General features: G+C 44.2%; 1 protein-coding gene across 2 annotated transcripts; it reads left to right on the top strand.

Annotated features, from left to right (window-relative positions):
• The first annotated feature begins 2,717 nt into the window (after window positions 1-2,717).
• Window positions 2,718-22,266, top strand: LOC129860337 (telomere length regulation protein TEL2 homolog). Of its 2 annotated transcripts, none has more exons than XM_055930656.1 (20): window positions 2,718-3,024; window positions 3,297-3,650; window positions 4,607-4,884; window positions 5,037-5,105; window positions 5,218-5,365; window positions 5,477-5,579; window positions 5,666-5,734; window positions 5,822-5,963; window positions 6,119-6,255; window positions 6,518-6,714; window positions 6,920-7,008; window positions 14,345-14,436; window positions 14,527-14,643; window positions 15,300-15,371; window positions 15,474-15,647; window positions 15,784-15,875; window positions 16,040-16,139; window positions 16,336-16,400; window positions 16,511-16,626; window positions 21,546-22,266. In XM_055930656.1, the coding sequence occupies exons 2-20, from the start codon at window positions 3,307-3,309 to the stop codon at window positions 21,662-21,664; spliced, it is 2,523 nt and encodes an 840-aa protein (XP_055786631.1). In that variant the 5' UTR covers window positions 2,718-3,024; window positions 3,297-3,306; the 3' UTR covers window positions 21,665-22,266. The 2 variants fall into 2 exon arrangements, with proteins under 2 accessions (XP_055786631.1, XP_055786630.1); XM_055930655.1 differs by having other exon boundaries at window positions 2,721-3,024; window positions 4,604-4,884.
• Window positions 22,267-22,498: the final 232 nt, after the last annotated feature.

The raw sequence follows: 22,498 nt of genomic DNA, 5'->3' as shown, positions 1-22,498 counted from the left end.
GTTCTTATATTCAGTAGTTCCTCCCGACTGTATGTAATGAAACCTAAGATTACCTGGGGTACCAATGTAAGGAATAACACATAAAAAAACAAAATACTGCATAGTTCCCTAGGAACGCGAAGCGAGGCGGCCATCTCGGTCGGCGCCGGAAGTTACAGGCAAGGATATCGCTGCCATTAAGATTGCATCTAAATCAACCATTTATCGGATCATCAAGAACTTCAAGGAGAGTGGTTCAATTGTTGTGAAGAAGGCTTCAGGGCGCCCAAAAAAGTCCAGCAAGCGCCAGGACCGTCTCCTAAAGTTGATTCAGCTGTGGGATCGGAGCACCACCAGTACAGAGCTTGCTCAGGAATGGCAGCAGGCAGGTGTGAGTGCATCTGCTCGCACAGTTAGGCGAAGACTTTTGGAGGATTGCCTTGTGTCCAGAAGCCACTTCTCTCCAGGAAAAACATCAGTGACAGACTGATATTCTGCAAAGGGTACAGGGATTGGACTGCTGAGGACTGGGGTAAAGTCATTGTCTCTGAATTCCCTTTCCAATTGTTTGGGACATCCGGAAAAAAAGCTTGTCCGGAGAAGAAAAGGTGAGCGTACCATCAGTCCTGTGTCATGCCAAGAGTAAAGCATCCTGAGACCATTCATGTGTGGGGTTGCTTCTTAGCCAAGGGAGTGGGCTCACTCACAGTTTTGCCTAAGAACACAGCCATGAATAAAGAATGGTACCAACATCCTCCGAGAGCAACTTCACCCAACCATCCAGGAACAGTTTGGTGACGAACAATGCCTTTTCCAGCATAATGGAGCACCTTGCCATAAGGCAAAAGTGAAAACTAAGTGGCTCGGGGAACAAAACATCGATATTTTGGGTCCATGGCCAGGAAACTCCCCAGACCTTAATCCCATTGAGAACTTGTGGTCAATCCTCACGAGGCGGGTGGACAAACAAAACCCAACAAATTCTGACAAACTCCAAGCATTGATTATGCAAGAATGAGCTGCCATCAGTCAGGATGTGGCCCAGAAGTTAATTGACAGCATGCCAGGGCGGATTGCAGAGTTCTTGAAAAAGACTCTTTGCATCAACTTCATGTAATTGACAATAAAAGTATTTGACACTTATGAAATACTTGTAATTATACTTCAGTATTCCATAGTAACATCTGACAAAAATATCTAAAGACACTGAAGCAGCAAACTTTGTGGAAATTAATATTTGTGTCATTTTCAAAACGTTTGGCCATGACTGTAGATACAGAATATATGAAGGCATACGAGACCACATACTGACCAGAGCACCCACTGATGGATCGACTATTTGTATTATCATTGTATTGTTGTTGTTTTAATCAAATTTAAAAAATGAAGACCTACATAATGAAAAAGACAATGGTATCTCGTAACCATGGTAAGGATGTGGTTTCCATGGAGAAGAATGCAGTATCCTTTGAAGTGTCTTGACCAAAAGTTTTTGTGATATAGACCATTATATTTCCTCGATTGCTGCTCATTGGAGGATTGTACCAATAATTCATTTTCTCACATAATTTTGCTGCAAATCCAGTGTTTTATTTTACCAAATTAATAAAAGAATGTCCCTCTATGTGACAAGGGAGAACTCAAATGGTAAGTTTCTTTGTAAATTGTGCAGGCATTCAAACATGTGCCCAGTATAATCTTCAGGTAATTAATATTATATGTCTATGTTTTGGATGAAAAACAACTGTCTAATACAATAGTTTGACATAGCTCTCTCTTGTGTCGTCCATTCTATGCAGAGGAAGCCTTTCCCCCTCTATCCCCAACTCCGCTGTCCCATGGAGACCTTGTCCATCCCCAGAACATCCCCAGCAAGGTCCCTGCCTTTTTCCACTCTCAACCTTATCAATACTGGAGCCCTTCATCTCCAACCCATCACACCCACCTGCTGGCTATGGACATGTACTACCAGAGCCCACCACCAGCCTCTGTCCCCTGGGAACAGCAAAGTCCTAGCTATACTGGCTATACACCATCCTCTCATACTGAGCAACAGTATGGAAACGTCTACAATTATCCCCTCTCCCATGGAGATCACTACCATACCATGCAGTATCAGGGTGCTCCATGGTTGCCACCACCGATAAAGGTACCACAAACCCCCACCTATGACAAGCGGGTGTTGGAACAGATAGGGCCTGTGTGTCCTCTGATGGTAGCCATGATGGTGTCAGGTATACCAGTGGTCCCTGTGGTTGGGATAGGCTTGGGTAGTGTGCGGTTAACAGCCCAACGGTTCATGGAAATGAACCCGAGGATGGATCTGCTTTGGAAGGAGGAGATGGAGGATATTCTGGCATCATTCAACAGTTCTGAGGAGGAGAGATGCTGGAGTGACGGATCAATCCTAGCACAGCTGTACAGCAGTCATATTCCTCTTGGCCAGTTTGACCACCTCGTCTGATAGGGCTAGGAGAGGCTTGTACAATAAAACATATTTAGTACAATATTGAGTTTTATATGACCAGTACAATATTATCATTTCATTTTTATATTGTGGAAAGTAGCCGCCTACCTCGATGTCGAATATTGATTTTACTTACACTGGTATGTGTATGCATGTTTTCAATTCAGGTTCGCTCAGAATAAAAGATAAGTCGCAATAAAAAGTCTGACTTGTTACAAACATGTTGCCCTGTTGAATGTAACTCAAAAGTCCTCTCACGGAACTTTTGTTGATACACATTGCGTACTTTTATTCAGTACGGACATATTTTGTTAGCGCACTCATTTAGCGCAGCAGGCGTTTTGTTATTTTGTATCGTGAAAAAGTAGCTAAGACTAGCTAGAAGAATATAGGTTGTTTTTAAAGCAGTTTGAACCTTAGTCTGTTTTGGGCTGCAGTATTTGTTCAATTAGATTAATTCACAGGGTGAAACCGTTTCAAATGTGTCGTTTATCACCCCGTGAGTAGACCAAAGGTGTGGGAATACAACCTGCTATTCTGGCTAATGGTGGCTCCTGGCTAGTTAGCTAAACATTCAGGTGAGTGCCTAATAGTCTTTCATCAGTATCCCAACATAGGACTTCTTCTATTGACGTCTGTGTGAACGTCTGTAGTTAATTGGACCAATAATAGCAAATAAGGGATCGGGCTGTCGTTAGCTAGCTAAATAAAATCTCATGATGCTGTTAACAGACAGATGTATGCATTTATTATGTAACGTTAACGTTACCTAGGTAGGAAGCTAGCTAGCAGTGATTTGAAAGTATTGGTAGAACACGTGAACCATATAAACTAATCTTGTCCCCAACAGGTGTTGGAGAATGATGCAGTCCGTAACCCCAGATGTTGAAGTTCGACTCTCAGTGGGCCAATGCGTCCGAACTCTCACTACCTCCAACGAGAAGGAAGAGGTGACCAAAACTCTACACACACTAACCAGTTACCTGGACGATGGGCCTCAGAGTACAATTACATCAGCTCAGCGAGCAGAGTTCAGTCGAGCCCACTACACCCGGACCCTACAGTTTCTCATCAGTAACATCAATGCTGATTGGCTCCAGCTTCTTACCGTTGCCCAGTGCACAGAATTGTGGGATGGTTTGTTCCTCCGAGGTCCTCCAGACCAGACTCTGTTAGTGCTGATGGATGGTATCAGCTCAATGAGGTGAGAAAAATGTTTGAAGATGTTAATAGTGGATACTTAGTCTTTTAGAATCCATGGGGCCATACCCATACTCATTCGAACCATGGACCACAGCGCGGCCAATGTATACAACAATCCCAACGCTATATGTCTAAACGTTAATAGTGCAAGTCGGTTTTGGAATCTTTGGAAGTTAACTTTAATATCATCTAGAAATAATTTTACAAATATAAAATATATACGTACTGTACACCTTCTAAACAGTTGCAGCTGACAGTATTTTTCAGTTACCCTTTTCTGTCTTTCTTCTTCCGTTACACGAAGGCATTCAGAGATGCTGGATAGCTAACATAATTGCAAAAGGGTTTTCTAATGATCAATTATCCTTTTAAAATGATAAACTTGGATTAGCTAACACAACGTGCCATTGGAACACAGGTGTGATGGTTGCTGATAACGGGCCTCTGTATGCCTATGTAGATATTCCATTAATTATCAGCCGTTTCCAGTTACAACAGTCTTTTACAACATTAACAATGTCTACACTGTATTTCTGATCTATTTTATGGTATTTTAATGGACCAAAAAATGTGATTTTTGTAAGTGTACATTTTTAAGTGACAAGTACATTTCTAATTGACCCCAAACTTTTGAACGGTAGTATATTACTCAATGATATTACATTTCCAAAGGTTTTCAAAACCATAAGTGAGGATTGTTAATGTTTAAACAGAGCATCTGGGCTGTTTGCACATTCCATGCGACAGCGAGACAGGAAGGTAAATTGACATTGATGCATTACAATGCATTGACAGTCAATATAATGGGCTACTTGACTTTGTGAATAACTGTGTCTTTGCTGCCGGCGACCTGTTTGGTAATGATATACTCATCTTGTACATTTCTCTAATTGATTCTCCTTGTTTGTGTGTGTGTTTTGGTGTGCATGAATGTGTGTGATCATCTATCTCCAGCAGCCCCAGTGCAGGTCTGGACCGTTTAGTCAGCATCCTAGAGCGGTTCCTTCAGAGTGGTCGTCTGACAGTCCTACTGTGGACCCGCTGTCAGGGGAAGGGTCTCTCCGACTCTCCCCAGCTCAGAGAGACCCTGCTGGGCCGCCTGGTGGCTCTGCCTGACCTGACTGCCAACCAGCTGCACCACCACAACAAGACCATCTTCCTCCCCCAGCAGTACTACCCCCTATTGGCCAGAGATATGCTCACTGTGCTAGAGAGAACCTGTCAGGCTCTGAGAGGTGTGTATGCCCATCCATCAGTTTATGTCTACTTTATATAATGCAGAAGATTGATTAAGGGCCTATTTATGGCTGTTTTAACTTTAACTGTCTTATTGGAAATTTATTTTATTTATGTGTGTAACTCACTGTCAATACACTGTTGTTCCCAGATAGAAAAGACTGCTCTCTGACTTTTGTGGCCCAGGCACTGGGGAAGGCCTGTGTTCAGGGACACAGTGGTAAGCAAGGCTGCAAACAGCATGTGTTCCTCATGCATTGATGATTGTCAACTGTAACACTTTCCCATTGTATCATCAGAAATGTTACATAATTGTGTGTTTCTCTCTGCAGGGTTAGTATTTGGGGTGCTGGCCCCTCGCCTCTCCTTCTGCACGCGTTCAGACATGGTGTGGCAAAGGGTGTGCTGGAAGCTGCTGGAGAATGTCCCAGAGCGCTGGCTGGAGAGTGTGCTCACTGGAATGGTGCAGGCTGTCAACGGGTGAGGGATGGGAGATAGCTAGAAGTTATCAAAAGGTGTCAAAAATAGACTTTTTAATGCACCCCATTTACCCCTCTCTCTCTCGTAATGTAAGTGTTATTTTTCCCCTAGACCTGATGCTCTGTCCAGGATCATGGGGAACCTGGTGTTGAAGAACAAAAAGGCCCAGTTTGTCATCACCCATAAACTGCTGCTGCTCCAATACAAGTATGAGGTGAGACGGTGAACTGATGTTAGTCTAGTCAATCTATCATTGTTGGAAATTGTTATAGCTGAAGTCTTTAACTTCCTTTCTCCCAGACTCGTGTGTTGAGCATTCTTCTGGGCTACCTGGCTCAGGACAGGGAGAGAAGGCCACTACTTATACAGGTGAGTGTATAATGTATAAGACTTGTGTTGTTATGATATATGGGTATTTATGATCATGTTATTGACTGTGTGTGTGCGTGTGTCCAGGTGCTGCGGTCGCTGTGCCAGGCCTGGGCTAACCCCAGTGCAGTCAGACACACCCCTCTGGAGCAGCAGCTCTATGTGAGCCGGGCTCTGCTGCTGTGTGTGGGACTACTGAGTGATGCAGAGCTACAGGACCTACGCTCAGGTAACACTCCCAGCACTACGGCACAGAATTATGTAACACGGTCAGAGGTGTTCACACTACTTTCTGCCCTGTCCGTCTCTGGGTGGTGTTCTTTTGGGCATTTTCCTGCCCAATCAAACACGACCCTGTTGTCCTTTCTCCTTCCTCCCTGTCAGAGCTGCTGCAGTGCATGCTGGGAGGGATGCAGAGCCACCTGGACAGCAGTGTAGTCCGTGTGAGGCGCATGGGCATGGTGGTGGGGGAGTGTCTCAGCTCCCGCATGGACGTCAATGGAGCCAAACTCAAATTCGAAGTACTGTATTGTATGGCACCCTTCCCAAGGCTTTGGGTGCATCTCTATAGTCTGAAGTGGCTCACTGTCCCTATTTTTCTTTTCTCTGCTCATACTGATCTGAAAGAACTGAACGGGTGAAAACAAATACCATAATGCTTTCTCCTATTTACTGTTCAGATCAGTGCACATTAAAGGAGATAGGCTATGTCTGTCTTGTTATGAGTCCTGTGTAGGACTCGGGAAAGGGTGTGTGTTCATTTGTTGTGTTTCTCCCGCTCAGTATGAGCAGGATGAGGAGACCAAGGAGCTGCTCTCACTGATGACTCCACTGTCTGAGGAAGAAACAGAGCCGCTTGATGACAGATTGGATCTTCCTCAAGACGTCAACGGGCAGACTGTACCCTCTCAGGCAGTACCATCCCAGGCTGCTTCCGTGGCCCAGAAATCAGGAGCTGACCCAGACTCAGAGCTGGATAGGTAAGAGATAGTATTATCATAATCAAACCCATAACACTCTGTGATACCTCTTGTTATACACTACATGTATTAACATAATTTTTGTCTGTGAGACTGAAGTTTTATATTTAATTCAAATCACTACAATGGACAGTTAAGAAAGCATGGTATAGTAGTGTCGTATTGATTAGGCTCTATGTCCCTGTCCTGTGTGTGTTTGAACCAGTGATGATGAGCTCACCCCCTATGACATGTCAGCTGACCAGGAGATGAGCCAAGCTGCCCCACCTCGCTACCTCCGAGACTGTCTGGCGGGTAAGATACAGTATATAGGTCTCTCCATGGGTGGGAGATGGACAAAGCAACGCGTTGTATTTTACAGCAAAAGCTGCAGCAGAAGCGAACTCCTTTTGTCCTTCGTCCTCGCCCGCGTGTGCGCAACTGGCTGGGGAACAACACGTTTGTGCTGAGGGCTCCGTGGGGAAACTTGTTAAGGCTTTCATATGTCTTCCGTGGGTTAACCCATTTAAACCTGTCTGAAGGCTATCATATATAGGTTAATTTATGCTCTAAAATTATGTTTGTTTATATGGGCAGAATATTGTATAAAATTAAGAAAAATGCCCTGCATTCGTTGCCTTCATTTTAGACTAAATAAATAAAACAAGTTTGGGGGAATATCTTGAAAAATGTAATCCATAAGCCTACTCATGCATTAATTCATAAAAATGTGCACATATAAATAAATTCAATGTCAACATTGTAAAAAGTATTAGGCTGTAGTGATCGGTACCAGTAGCCTGTGTAAAGTCTATAAATAGGCTACGAGTTGCATTTTTTTAGATATGAAAAAGAGGGAAATATTACTCCACTGCACGTAGGAGAGTGTCCAGACGACTGTGAGCTGATTAACCAGTAGGCTAGGGGTGAACGTTATCATCTGAATAGGAGACCCATTATAGGCCATCACCTAACTTGCGCGATTCTTCAATAGGCTATGCGTAGGCTAATAGACCTTCTTGTGGGGTGCGCATTTGGTATCCAATTGTTTAGTTAGGCCTAGTGATATTGTCGACCATCATCAGCTGATCCAGGAAATGTTTTTCTGAATGACAGTCAAGTGACAAACAGCCTTTAGCATGCGATGAAAAAACAGCCTGTGCGGGACAACAGTGTTCGTAAGAATGTCCAGAATATTTTGATGTCTTGTTCATTGCGCCAGTCAAGTCAGTTGGATCCAATCCAATACCCCTTCATTTATGTTGATTGTCTGCTACTGTCTGCTGGATTTACAGCCGTGTCTACAAGATTTAACAGAGAAAGCATCAATGTAACGTGTTAATGTTTTCATGTTTCTGTGCGTCGGATTAGACACGGAGTCTAGGCTGCTGTGTGCAATTGTGTAGGAAAGCCTAGGCCAGTGGTTCCCAAACTTTTTTTTTTAATAGTCCTATACCCCTCGAAACATACAACCTCCAACTGCGTACCCCCTCTAGCACCATGGTCAGCGCACTTTCAAATGTTTTTTTTTACATCATTGTAAGCCTGCCACACACACACACTATTCAATACATTTATTAAACATAAGAATGAGCTTGAGTTTTTGTCACAACCCGACTCGTGGGAAGTGACAAATAGCTCTTATAGGACCAGGGCACAAATAATAATATAATAATAATCAATAATTTTGCTCTTTATTTAGCCATCTTACATATACAACTTTATTTGTTCATCGAAAATTCACCACAGGTTAATGAGAAGGGTGTGCTTGAAATGAGGCACATAACTCTTTAATGTTGGGTTGTATTAGAGAGAGTCTGTCTTAAATCATTTTCCACACACAGTCTGTCCTTTTATTTAGTTTTCATGCTAGTGAGGGCTGACAATCCACTCTCACATAGGTACGTGGTTGCAAAGGGTATCTGTGTCTTAACAGTGCACAGCCCAAACCAGAGATCTGGCAGGCTTCTGATTTAAATTCAATTTTCACAGAACCGCTTGTTGCACTTTCGATGAGGCTCTCTTGTTCAGATATCGGTAAGTGGACTGGAGGCAGGGAATGAAAGAGAGAACGAATCCAGTTGTTTGTGTCATCCGTTTCGGGAAAGGACCTGCATAATTGCGCACCCAGCTCACTCAGGTGCTTCTCTATATCACATTTGACATTGTCCGTAAGCTCGAGTTCATTTGCACACAAAAAAATATTCAATGATGGAAAGACCTGTGTCTTTTCCTTGTTAATGCAGACCAAGAAGAGCTCCAACTTCTTAATCATAGCCTCAATGTTGTCCTGCACATTGAATATAGTTGTGGAGAGTCCCTGTAATCCTAGATTCAGATCATTCAGGCGTGGAAAAAACATCACCCAGATAGGCCAGTCGTGTGAAACTCGTCATCAGACAAGCGGTCAGACAAGTGAAAATTATGGTCAGTAAACAAAGCTCGTCTCTCAATTTAAAATAATTGTGTCAATACTTTTCCCCTTGATAACCAGCGCACTTCTGTATGTTGTAAAAGTGTTACATGGTTTGCCCATATCATTGTATAGTGCATAAAATACACAAGAGTTCAGGGGCTTTGCTTTAACAAACCTAACATTTTTCAATGTTGTGTCCAAAGCGTCTTTCAAGCTGTCAGGCATACCTTTGACAGCAAGAGCCTCTCAGTGGATGCTGCAGTGTACCCAAGTGGCGTCAGGAGCAACTGCTTGCAAGCGCATTACCACTCCACTATGTCTCCCTGTCATGGTTTTTGCGCCATCAGTACAGATACATGTTGACCACCAAAGTCTATTTGATGTCACAAAGCTGTCCAGTACTTTAAAAATATCCTCTTCTGTTGTCCTGGTTTGCAGAAGAGGAAGTCTTCCTAATTGACCTCCCCATAAACGTAACGGGTATATACCATGAGCTGTGCCAGGTCCGCCACGTCTGTTGACTCATCCATCTGTAACACATAGAATTCACTGGCTTGTATACGAAGCAGTAATTGTTTCAAAACATCTCCTGCCATGTCACTGATGCGTTGTGAAACAGTGTTTTTTGATGAAGTCATCGTCTGTATAGTTTTTTTTGTATTTTTTCCCCCAGCATTTTCCCCCAGCTATATCCGCGGCAGCAGGAAGAATTAAGTCCTCCAAAATAGTATAGGGCTTGCTTGTCTTTGCCACTCGGTAGCTCACCATATAAGACTCATCTAGCCCCTTCTTATTAATGTTATCTGTTGCTGTTACACATCTTACTACTCTAAAGTCGTCTTTATTCTCACTCAAAAAACTCCCTTGGCTTTTTCAAATTGTCATGTTTTGTTTCTGCGCAAGAGTGAAGGTTTCATTGAGTTATGAGATAGTACTTTTGCACATAACACACTCTGGCTGAGGAAAGGCACTACTCCCAATATACGTAAACCCCAAATCAATGTAGTTCTCATCATATTGGGGCGGCCGGTAGCCTAGTGGTTAGAGCGTTGGGCCCGTAACCAAGAGGTTGCTGGATTTAATCCCCAAGCTGACAAGGTAAAAATCTGTCATTTTGCCCCTGAACATTGTAAATATGAATTTGTTCTTAACTGACTCGCCTAGTTAAATTCAAATAAATATTTGTGCCCCTTCGATGTCTGTTCGGCGCTTTCCCGGGTAAGGGGTGTAGTAGCTCTTCGGCTACATCAGATTCACAACTGTCAGTGTCCATGCTAGCTGGGCTAACAACCAATGTAGAATTACTGATGCTAGCATTGGATGTGCTCGTGGAAGCAGAACAACTTGTGTCGTTGACAGGTGGATGTGTAGTACTGCTGGTAGAGCTGGTATGTGTCTCTATGGCTACTCAGGCGAGGGTGGAAAAAACTCACCCAAATTTATTAGAAATAAACTGTTTGAAAATGTGAATTTTTTGGAGGGGGAAAATGGTATATATAGATTATTATATATGTTTTTTTATGTGAATCGCGTTTTTATTTGGCGTACCTCCATCGGCTTTGCTACTCCAGCTTGGGAATACCTGGCCTAGGCTATTGCACGGAACACCCAAGGTATTTCCTTTCTGTTATTCAGGACATTTTAATGACAACAAATGAGAAGCCTAGTGGTCTTATAAACAAAGTGATTTGGTGAATTTGAATGATGTAAATCATGATGATGGTAAGAGCCCCAGTAACAGATTGACTCTGATCCCTTTCATCATAGAGGCTGTTTATTACTTTGTGTCTCTAAAATCACAATGTTTCCATTACTATTGTCATGTGACAATAGGGGGGGGTAGCCTAGTGGTTAAAAGCGTTGTGCCAGTAACCGAAAGGTTGCTGGTTCGAATCCTTGAGCCGGCAGGGTGGAAAAATCTGCTGTTCTGCCATTGAGCAATGCAGTTAACCCCCAACAACAACTGCTCCTGGCCGCCGATGACGTGGACATCGATTTTTATTTTTTTATTTTTTTTATTTCACCTTTATTTAACCAGGTAGGCTAGTTGAGAACAAGTTCTCATTTGCAACTGCGACCTGGCCAAGATAAAGCATAGCAGTGTGAACAGACAACAACACAGAGTTACACATGGAGTAAACAATAGACAAGTCAATAACATGGTAGAAAAAAGAGAATCTATATACAAAGTGTGCAAAAGGCATGAGGTAGGCAATAAATCGAATAATTACAATTTAGCAGATTAACACTGGAGTGATAAATCATCAGATGATCATGTGCAAGAAGAGATACTGGTGTGCAAAAGAGCAGAAAAGTAAATAAATAAAAGCAGTATGGGGGTGAGGTAGGTAAGTTGGGTGGGTAGTTTACAGATGGACTATGTACAGCTGCAGCGATCGGTTAGCTGCTCGGATAGCAGATTTTTAAAGTTGTTGAGGGAGATAAAAGTCTCCAACTTCAGAGATTTTTGCAATTCGTTCCAGTCGCAGGCAGCAGAGAACTGGAAGGAAAGGCGTCCAAATGAGGTTTTGGCTTTAGGGATGATCAGTGAGATACACCTGCTGGAGCGCGTGCTACGGGTGGGTGTAGCCATCGTGACCAGTGAACTGAGATAAGGCGGCACTTTACCTAGCATAGCCTTGTAGATGACCTGGAGCCAGTGGGTCTGACGACGAACATGTAGCGAGGGCCAGCCGACTAGGGCATACAGGTCGCAGTGGTGGGTCGTATAAGGTGCTTTAGTAACAAAACGGATGGCACTGTGATAAACTGCATCCAGTTTGCTGAGTAGAGTATTGGAAGCTATTTTGTAGATGACATCGCCGAAGTCGAGGATCGGTAGGATAGTCAGTTTTACTAGGGTAAGTTTGGCGGCGTGAGTGAAGGAGGCTTTGTTCCGGAATAGAAAGCCGACTCTAGATTTGATTTTGGATTGGAGATGTTTGACATGAGTCTGGAAGGAGAGTTTGCAGTCTAGCCACACACCTAGGTACTTATAGATGTCCACATATTCTAGGTCGGAACCGTCCAGGGTGGTGATGCTAGTCGGGCGTGCGGGTGCAGGCAGCGAGCGGTTGAAAAGCATGCATTTGGTTTTACTAGCGTTTAAGAGCAGTTGGAGGCCACGGAAGGAGTGTTGTATGGCATTGAAGCTCGTTTGGAGGTTAGATAGCACAGTGTCCAGGGAAGGGCCGAAAGTATACAGAATGGTGTCGTCTGCGTAGAGGTGGATCAGGGAATCGCCCGCAGCAAGAGCAACATCATTGATGTATACAGAGAAAAGAGTCGGCCCGAGAATTGAACCCTGTGGTACCCCCATAGAGACTGCCAGAGGACCGGACAACATGCCCTCCGATTTGACACACTGAACTCTGTCTGCAAAGTAGTTGGTGAACCAGGCAAGGCAGTCATTAGAAAAACCGAGGCTATTGAGTCTGCCGATAAGAATATGGTGATTGACAGAGTCGAAAGCCTTGGCCAGGTCGATGAAGACGGCTGCACAGTAATGTCTTTTATCGATGGCGGTTATGATATCGTTTAGTACCTTGAGCGTGGCTGAGGTGCACCCGTGACCGGCTCGGAAACCGGATTGCACAGCGGAGAAGGTACGGTGGGATTCGAGATGGTCAGTGATCTGTTTGTTGACTTGGCTTTCGAAGACCTTAGCTAGGCAGGGCAGGATGGATATAGGTCTGTAACAGTTTGGGTCCAGGGTGTCTCCCCCTTTGAAGAGGGGGATGACAGCGGCAGCTTTCCAATCCTTGGGGATCTCAGATGATACGAAGGAGAGGTTGAACAGGCTGGTAATAGGGGGTGCGACAATGGCGGCGGACAGTTTCAGAAATAGGGGGTCCAGATTGTCAAGCCCAGCTGATTTGTATGGGTCCAGGTTTTCCAGCTCTTTCAGAACATCTGCTATCTGGATATGGGTAAAGGAGAAGCTGGGGAGGCTTGGGCGAGTAGCAGCGGGGGGGGCGGGGCTGTTGGCCAAGGTTGGAGTCGCCAGGTGGAAGGCATGGCCAGCCATTGAGAAATGTTTTTGTTGAAGTTAAGGCAGCCCTCCGCACCTCTCTGATTCAGAGGAGTTGGGTTAAATTGAGAATGCATTCAAACTTCCAAGAAGCCATTTCTTCAGACTGCCACTCCACAGAGGACTATCTAGAAAAAGCAGCGGAGATGCGCAATATGTTTCTAAGAAGAGGCTACACACAATGTGTGAAAACACGAGATGAACTGCTACAAAAATACCCACTAGAGCTAAAGAACACTCTGTCGTGTTCACCACCACATATACTTTGAACTTGCGAAAAGTGGCAGATGCTGTCGAGAAACACTGGCATGTTTTATCATCGGACCTAGCTTTGCCAGCGAAATTTAAGAATCCACCACTTATTGTATATAGGAGATGTTGCAATTTACGCGATACATTGGTCTTGACCTCCCCATAAACGTAACGGACATATACCAGGAGCTGTGCCAGGTCCGACAGTCTGTTGACTCATTCAGCTTTAACTCAAAGAATTCAATGCCTGCCAGCCACAAAAGAAAATCAGCCAGGCTTTTTTACGGCCTCTTGCCGAATGGTAGCTATAAATGCAGAGATTGCGCACAGTGCAACAATATGATGTAGTGTGAAAATTTCTGCCACCGACTGACAGGAAAACGGTTCCAAATAAATGACATTATTACGTGCTCCACCACCCATGTTATCTACATGATTAAATGTCCATGTGGGCTGTGTTATGTAGGTAAAACCCGTCCTCTCAAACAGAATTTGTGAACATAAACGATAAATCAGGAGAAATGACAGGGATTATCCAATCGCAGAACATTTTAATGACCCGAAACATGACATTTCTACCTTTAAAATAGAAAAGATTTTGTGGCGTAGAGGAAGTTAGGATAGAAATAGTACTCTGAGCAAAAGAGAATGTTTTGGGATTTTCACCCTCCAGACATTTTTTCCTGAAGGTCTTAAAAATGAAATGCTGTACATTTTGTAAATGTGAATATGAATTAAAGCTTTTTATGTTTCTTCTTGTTTCTCATTTTATTCAACTGTTACCATGTACCTGTAAAAAAAAGATTGCTCATATGTGCAAGTGTCTTTTGAATGCATTCAGATGTGCAACTGACTAGGTATCCCCCTTTCCCATTTAAGATTACTAATGCTCTCTTTATTTTACTAACTTGTTAAATGATTGGTCCATTAACCTTCCATCCATCTCTCCCCAGCCGTCCTCTCATCTGAGGACCCAGTGAGGGTGGATCTCAGTCTGAGAGCCATTGAGGGCTTGGTGAGGAAGAACACTTCTACAGCCCGAGAGGTGAGAGGTCACACACTGTTTACTACATTCAAATGATAAGCATATAGTTCCCTTGTTATAGTCGTTCCCTTAATGTTTGTCGCTCCTCAGGTCAGTGTTGAGCTGAGCAAGGTGCTGCTGCATATGGAGGACAGGTACAACACTGTGGGCTTCCTGAGTCTCAGGCAGGCTGCTATGGTGGCACTCACTGTCACCGACTCTGTCCCCGTAAGATATTTCACCTTAATCTTAATCATCTACCTTTTTATATTATGGTTTAGTTTCATACACTGAGTGTACAAAACATTAGGAACACCTGCTCTTTCAATGACATCGACTGACCAGATGAATCCAGGCAAAGCTATAATCCCTTATTGATGTCACTTGTTAAATCCACTTCAATCAGTGTAGATGAAGGGGAGGAGACTGGTTAAAGAAGGATTTTGAAGCCTTGAGACAATTGAGACATGGATTGTGTGTGTGCCATTCAGAGGGTGAATGGGTAAGACAAACTATTTAAGTGGCTTTGAATGGGGTATGGTAGTAGGTGCCAGGCGCACTGGTTTGTGTCAAGAACTGCAACGCTGCAGGGTTTTTCACACTCAACAGTTTCCCGTTTGTATCAAGAATGGTCCACCACCCAAATGACATCCAGCCAACTGGACACAACTGTGGGAAGCATTGGAATCCAGCATCCCTGTGGAACGTTTTCGACGCCTTGTAGAGTCCATGCACCTATAAGTTGAGGCTGTTCTGAGGGAAAGGGGGGGTGCAGCTCAATATCAGGAACGTGTTCCTAATGTTTTGTACAGTCAGTGTCTATTATCAATATTCACTGCTAAATACACCATGTCCTTTTTAATTTTCATCCCTTTCATTCACAGGTGACTGAGTATCTGACCACGGAGTTCTACTCCATGAACTACAGTATACGACAACGGCTGGATATTTTAGAGGTGAGGAGAACACGGTTCCTCCCTAGTATCTTTTGTGAATGTAGAATGCCTTTATAAAGGCTTCATAACTATTTATTAACTGTTGTGTCTCCCCTATGTCAGGTCCTCATTATGTCTGCGCAGGAGCTCTCTCAACCAATCACTGACAAAGGAGGTCCGTCCAAGGCCATTCAGCGGGTTACCATAGATACACCCCTTTACCCCGGCGATGACCCCATACACTGGCGACAAGTGGTGGAGAGGCGGATTCAGAGTAAGACCAAACGGCTCAGTAAGGTAGGCTGCACAACAGCTTCAATAAAGTTATTTCTTTGCCTTTTAAATAATACTGGAATTAAGACTATAACCATACAGTAGCTACATCTGATTCCTGATCAATGTTAAGATGGGTTTTGTTCTGCCCTCATTTCAGGGCGTCACTCGCCCCCCAGCCAAGCCCACCCCAAACCGTTATGCCCCTGTTGCTGGCCACTTCTTCTTCCCTCTGCTCAGAAACTATGACAGGTAATGTGTTGGAATGTATGTGTATGGGTCCCTAGCAAGTGAGTGTGAGAGTGTGTGTGTGTGTGTGAGAGATACAGTATTCTTCATTTGAAGCAAAGTTTATTTGTCTTACACCTCTTTTGCTACACAATTGTATTAGAGTTCTCCTTGACCTTGACTCCTAGGCCTCAGGTGACCTTTGACCTGCTGGGCAGTGACCACCTGGTCCTGGGGAGACTGATCCACACGCTGGGACTCCTTATGCACCTATCAGTCAATGCTCCGGTAGGCTACAACTTGATTTCTTCTGGTGTCACCTCATAAAATGTCCTCCTTGCTTTGACTAGGCTAGTATTTGACTGAGTGAGGTGTCTAAAACATGTCCATTATTCGCTACTGCATATCATAATGTCACCTCAGAAAATATCCCCATTGCTGTGTCTTGACTGTGTGATTGAATGGGTTGTCTGGTGTTTTGCAGGTGGCCACTCAGATGGGCAGAGCTCTGTTGGATTTTGTCTGGGCCGTACGCTACCACGTTGACCAGTGAGTCTATACACACGTCATAAATAGGAAACTGTTTGAGTGTGGGTAGGAAGGAAGGTCTTTTGTCCAACTGGTCTATGGCTTACCCAACCTCTGTATTTCCAACATAGGATGGTGCGGCGAGGAGTCCTATTTGCTGTCTGCTCCGTCTTTCTGAGCATGCCCAGTCAGAGTTTGCTGGTGGAGCTCAGTGATCAGCTGTTTGAGACCAGAGCATGGCTGGCAGGTGAGAATACAGGGCAGAGCAATAGAGTATCACTTCTGTTACTATATACAAGAGTAGAGACCAGACTACTGTATCTCAACATACTTGACAGAGTTGTCTCACCCAGTCAATTCAGGAAGTACAGTTTATTGACATTAGTAGTAGTTTATTATGATTACATGTAGGCCGTACTTGGCAGCTAAAGCTGATTTGCAGTACACGGAACATAAACAACTTTGGAAAATCACTTGGCCGCTGGATAATAGCGCCGAAGGAGATGGCTGCCGTTTTAAGGTCTCCTAACCAATTGTTCTATTGTGTGTGTTTTTTTGCATTATTTGTAAGTTATTTTGTACATAATGTTACTGCCGTTGTCTCTTATGACCGAAAAGAGCTTCTAGATATCAGGACATCGATTACTCATCTCGTACTGGAAGAATTTTTCTATAACGAGTCGGACACGAAGGATTTACATGGCAAAGAGGGACTTTGCAATTAATTGCAATTCATCTGATCATTCTTCATAACATTCTGGAGTATATGCAAATTGCCATCATACAAACTGAGGCAGCAGACTGTGAAAATTAATATTTGTGTCATTCTCAAAACTTTTGGCCACGACAGTACATACCCAAATCAGAAGCCATGGATTACAGGCAACATCTGCACTGAGCTAAGAGTAGAGCTGTCTCTTTCAAGGAGCGGGACAGAGCTTTGGACTAGTAATCGAAAGGTTGCAAGATCGAATCCCGAGCTGACAAGGTAAAAATCTGTTGTTCTGCCCCTGAACAAGGTAGTTAACCCACTGGTCATAGGCCGTCATTGAAAATAAGAATTTGTTCTTAACTGACTTGCCTAGTTAAATAAAGGTCAAATTGAAAAAAAATTCAACCGGAATCTTTAAGAAATTACGCTATGCCCTCCGACGAACCATCAAACAGGCAAAGCATCAATATAGGACTAAGATTGAATCGTACTACACCGGCTCCGATGCTCATCGGATGTGGCAGGGTTTGCAAACTATTACAGACTACAAAAGAGAAGCACAGCTGCGAGCTGCCCAGTGACACGAGCCTACCAGACGAGCTAAATTACTTCTATGTTCGCTTCGAGGCAATCAACACTGAAGCATGCATGAGAGAATCAGCTGTTCCGGAAGACTGTGTGATCACGCTCTCTGTAGCCGATGTGAGTAAGACCTTTAAACAGGTAAACTTCCTCTAGGCCAGAGGGCCAGGCGGATTACCAGGACGTGTACTCCGAGCATGCGCTGACGAACTGGTAGGTGTCTACACTGACATTTTCAACCTGACCCTGACTGAGTCTGCTTGAAACATGTTGGTATTACAGACTATCATAGTGCCTGTGCCCAAGAACACTAAGGTAACCTGCCTAAATGACTGCCGACCCATAGCACTCACGTCTTTCGCAATGAAGTGCTTTGAAAGGCTGGTCATGGCTCACATCAACACCATTATCCCAGAAACCCTAGACCCACTCCAATTTGGATAACACCCCAACAGATCCACAGATGATGCAATCTCTATTGTACTCCACACTGCCCTTTCTTGTACAAAAGGACCCTGGGACTAAACACCTCCCTCTGCAACTGTATATTGGACTTCCTGATGGGCTGCCCCCAGGTGGAAAGGGTAGGTAACAACACATCCGTCACGCTGATCCTCAACACAGGGGCACCTCAGGAGTGCGTGCTCAGTTCCCTCTTGTACTCCCTGTTCACTCATGACTACACGGCCAGGTACAACTCCTACACCATCATTAAGTTTGCCGATGACACAACATTGATAGGCCTGATCACCGACAAAGATGAGACAATCTATAGGGAGGAGGTCATAGACCTGGCCGTGTGGTGCCAGGATAGCAACCTCTCCCTCTACGTGATCAAGACAAAGGTGATGATTGTGGACTACAGGAAAAGGAGGACCCATTCTCATCGTTGGGGCTGTAGTGGAGCAGGTTGAGAGCTTCAAGTTCCTTGGTGTCCACATCACCAAAAAACCTTAATGGTCCAAACACACCAAGACAATCATGAAGAGAGCACTACAACACATTTTCCCCCTCAGGAGACTGAAAAGATTTGGCATGGGTCCTTAGATCCGCAAAAATCTCTACAGCTGCACCATCGAGAGCATTTTGGCTTGTTGCATCACTGCCTGGTATGGCAACTGCTCGGTCTCCGACCGTATTGCGAACGGCCCAGTACATTACTGGGGCCAAGCTTCCTGCCATCCAGGACCTCTACACCAGGCAGTGTCAGAGGAAGGCCCTAAAAATTGTCAGACTCCAGCCACCCTAGTCATAGACTGTTCTCTCTGCTACTGCATGGCAAGCGGTACAGGAGTGCCAAGTCTCGGTCCAAAGGCTCCTTAACAACTTCTACCCCAAGCCATAAGACTCCTGAATACCTAATCAAATGACTACCCAGACTATTTGCATTGTCTCCCCCACCCCCCTCCTTTACACTGCTGCTACTATGTTTGTTATCTATACCTAGTCACTTTAACTACCTAAACTCAGAAAAAAAGAAACGTCCTCTCACTGTCAACTGCGTTTATTTTCAGCAAATTTAACGTGTAAATATTTGTATGAACATAAGATTCAACAACTGAAACATAAACTGAACAAGTTCCACAGATATGTGACTAACAGAAATTGAATAATGTGTCCCTGAACAAAGGGGGGGTCAAAATCAAAAGAAACAGTTAGTATCTTGTGTGGCCACCAGCTGCATTAAGTACTGCAGCGCATCTCCTTCTATTTGCCAGTTCTTGCTGTGAGATGGTACCCCACTCTTCCACCAAGGCACCTGCAAGGTCCCGGACATTTCTGGGTTGAATGGCACTAGCCCTCACCCTACGATCAAACAGGTCCCAGAGGTGCTCAATGGGATTGAGATCCGGGCTCTTCGCTGGCCATGGCAGAACACTGACATTCCTGTCTTGCAGGAAATCACGCACAGAACGAGCAGTATGGCTGGTGGCATTGTCATGCTGGAGGGTCATGTCAGGATGAGCCTGCAGGAAGGGTACCACATGAGGGAGGAGGTCTTCTTCCCTGTAACGCACAGCGTTGAGATTGCCTGCAATGACAACAAGGTAAAGTCTGATGATGCTGTGACACACCGCCCCAGACCATGACGGACCCTCCACCTCCAAATCGATCCCGCTCCAGAGGCCTCTCTGTACAGGCCTCTGTGTAACGCTCATTCCTTCGACGGTAAACGTGAATCCGACCATCACCCCTGGTGAGACAAAACTGCATCTCATCAGTAAAGAGCACTTTTTCCTTGTCTAGTCCAGCGACGGTGGGTTTTTGCCCATAGGCGATGATGTTGTTGCTGGTGATGTCTGGTGAGGACCTGCCTTACAACAGGCCTATAAGCCCTCAGTTAAGCCTCTCTCAGCCTATTGCGGACAGTCTGAGCACTGATGGAGGGATTGTGCATTCCTAGTGTAACTCGGGCAGTTGTTGTTGCCATCCTGTACCTGTCCCGCAGGTGTGACGTTCGGATGTACCGATCCTGTGCAGGTGTTGTTACACGTGGTCTGCAACTGCGAGGATGATCAGCTGTACGTCCTGTCTCCCTGTAGCGCTGTCTTAGGCGTCTCACTGTACGGACATTGCAATTTATTGTCCTGGCCACGTCTGCAGTCCTCATGCCTCCTTGCAGCATGCCCAAGGCACGTTCAGATGAGCGGGGACCCTGGGCATCTTTCTTTTGGGGTTTTTCAGAGTTAGTAGAAAGGCCTCCTTAGTGTCCTAAGTTTTGTCCACCGTCTGTAAGCAGTTAGTGTCTTAACGACCGTTCCACAGATGCATGTTCATTAATTGTTTATGGTTCATTGAACAAGCATGGGAAACTGTTTAAACCCTTTACAATGAAGATCTGTGATGTTATTTGGATTTTTACGAATTATCTTTGAAAAACAGGGTCCTGAATAAGGGACATTTATTTTTTTGAGTTTACATGTACATATTACTTCGACTAATCTGTGCCCCTGCTTGTTGACTCTTTTCCGGTACCCCATGTATATTGCCTCGCTACTGTTATTTTACTGCTGCTCTTTATTTGTTATTTTCATTTTTTACTCATCTAGTTTTTACTCCACTTTTTTTCTTAACTGCATTGTTGGTTAAGGGCTTATAAGTAAGCATTACACTGTAAGGTCTACACCTGTTGTATTCAGCTAATGTGACGAAAACAATTTGATTTGGTATAATGGTCTGGGACAAGTTAGTTCGTGCACCCACTTGAGTGATGCTTTAGCTGTCACTGGTGCTAAAAAGCTCACCGCACATCAGTTCAAAGTAGTCCCACTTCTCAAATATAATGATTTTGTTGATGAACTGAAAATGGCAGATTGTTTTCAGGGTATTTCTGACCCTAAGACTACCATTGGGTCTCTAGCATGTCACATTAGCGCTGTAAGTTTTACACACCCTTGATGACATCATTCAGGGCTGACCTTGGTTTATGTGTATTTTAGTGATGACCAGAAGAATGTGGTTAAAAAGAGCACAGTCCAGATGTTCATGCAGCTGCTCAGTGTGTGTCAATCTGAGATAACACACACACACACACACACACAGCTGGGGTGAGCATTGCTGGGAAATGGAGGGAATCCAGGATATCCTGTCCTGCGCAGACTGTCTGTGACGCCATTCACTCATCAATGGGAATTTAAATTCTCCCAAGGACATTACCAATAGTCCAGAAGACACATGAATGTTAAAAATGTTACAGAATCATAAACGTTTGGGTTTTCAATGTGAATCAACTGTGTTACATTTTTAAAAAGCCTTGCATTAAAAAAAGACATGCTTGTTTTATTGAACAGCCTCATTGTTCCTTATGGTTAATTTCTACCTGTTTACGGTAATAATGATACTCATGGTCCAACCTGTTGTGCTGTTGACAGACGTAGCTGAAGTGGACCCTGATGCAGATTGCAGGAACCTGGCCGTGCAGAGCCTGGTGCTGCTGGAGAAGAGTCTGAAGACTGAAATGAACCCTGCTGCACTGGTCCTGCAGTCATGATCACAACATGATGATACACAGTGGACCTTTAAGTCCTATCCCTCTGGTGTACAAAAGGCAACAGACAGCTAGTGTATTGGTTGTGACTGCTGGTGTATTGGTAGTGACTGCTTTAGGACACTGGTTGTGACAGGAGTACAAATTATGTTTGCCAAAAGGAACTGGCTGGCAGAAAGCCTGAGGATGTGGCGGACACTGGACACTGAAGGATGTCCTTTAAGCTAGAACTACAGGTGCTGCTGGTCCACCATATCCTGAAATGAATACATGCACGCCAAAGGAAAGAATGTTTATGTGAAGGAGGAGTGTGGAACAGTGCACTGCATTGCTTGCTGTTTGGGGTAGTAGGCTGTGTTTCTGTGTAGCACTTTGTGACATCGGCTGATGTAAAAAGGGCTTCATAGATACATGTGATTGATTGAAATCCAATAAGGAATCATAGCTTTCATCTGGATTGAGTCTGTCATGGATAGAGCAGGTGTTCCTAATGTTTTGTACACTCAGTGTATATACACACACAAACTAATTCATTAAGCAGTTGAAACATACCAAGACTGGAAAGGAGGATGTCATTAGACAAAAATAAATGACATGTATTAAAATGTTTGTGGAGGATGTCTTTTTTTTTCTGTTTCCTGACCAGGAACATCCCTCTGTACTATAGGTGTTTGCTTACACAGGAAGTCCTGCAAATGATGTTTCCTTACACACGTGTATAATATGCATCCTTCCTCCGGAGAAAGACCACGCATGTGGACTTGTGTGTACCTCAACAAGTGATTATTTGGGAGATTAATTTCAGCTGCCTGAAACAGTAGAATCCTCCATAATAAA

The sequence above is a fragment of the Salvelinus fontinalis genome, chromosome 8 (assembly GCF_029448725.1).
Source record: "Salvelinus fontinalis isolate EN_2023a chromosome 8, ASM2944872v1, whole genome shotgun sequence".
In the NCBI taxonomy this organism is placed as follows: domain Eukaryota; kingdom Metazoa; phylum Chordata; class Actinopteri; order Salmoniformes; family Salmonidae; genus Salvelinus; species Salvelinus fontinalis.
Note: the sequence above shows the minus strand (reverse complement) of the source record. Positions and strands in the feature narration are given on the sequence as shown.

Excerpts from the sequence above, each read along its gene's own strand:
- LOC129860337 (XM_055930655.1), top strand. The coding sequence starts at position 3,307 with ATGATGCAGTCCGTAACCCCAGATGTTGAAGTTCGACTCTCAGTGGGC. Across the intron at positions 6,256-6,517 it reads GAGCCAAACTCAAATTCGAA|TATGAGCAGGATGAGGAGAC; the intron begins GTACTGTATTGT and ends TCTCCCGCTCAG. Across the intron at positions 15,372-15,473 it reads AACGGCTGGATATTTTAGAG|GTCCTCATTATGTCTGCGCA; the intron begins GTGAGGAGAACA and ends CCCCTATGTCAG.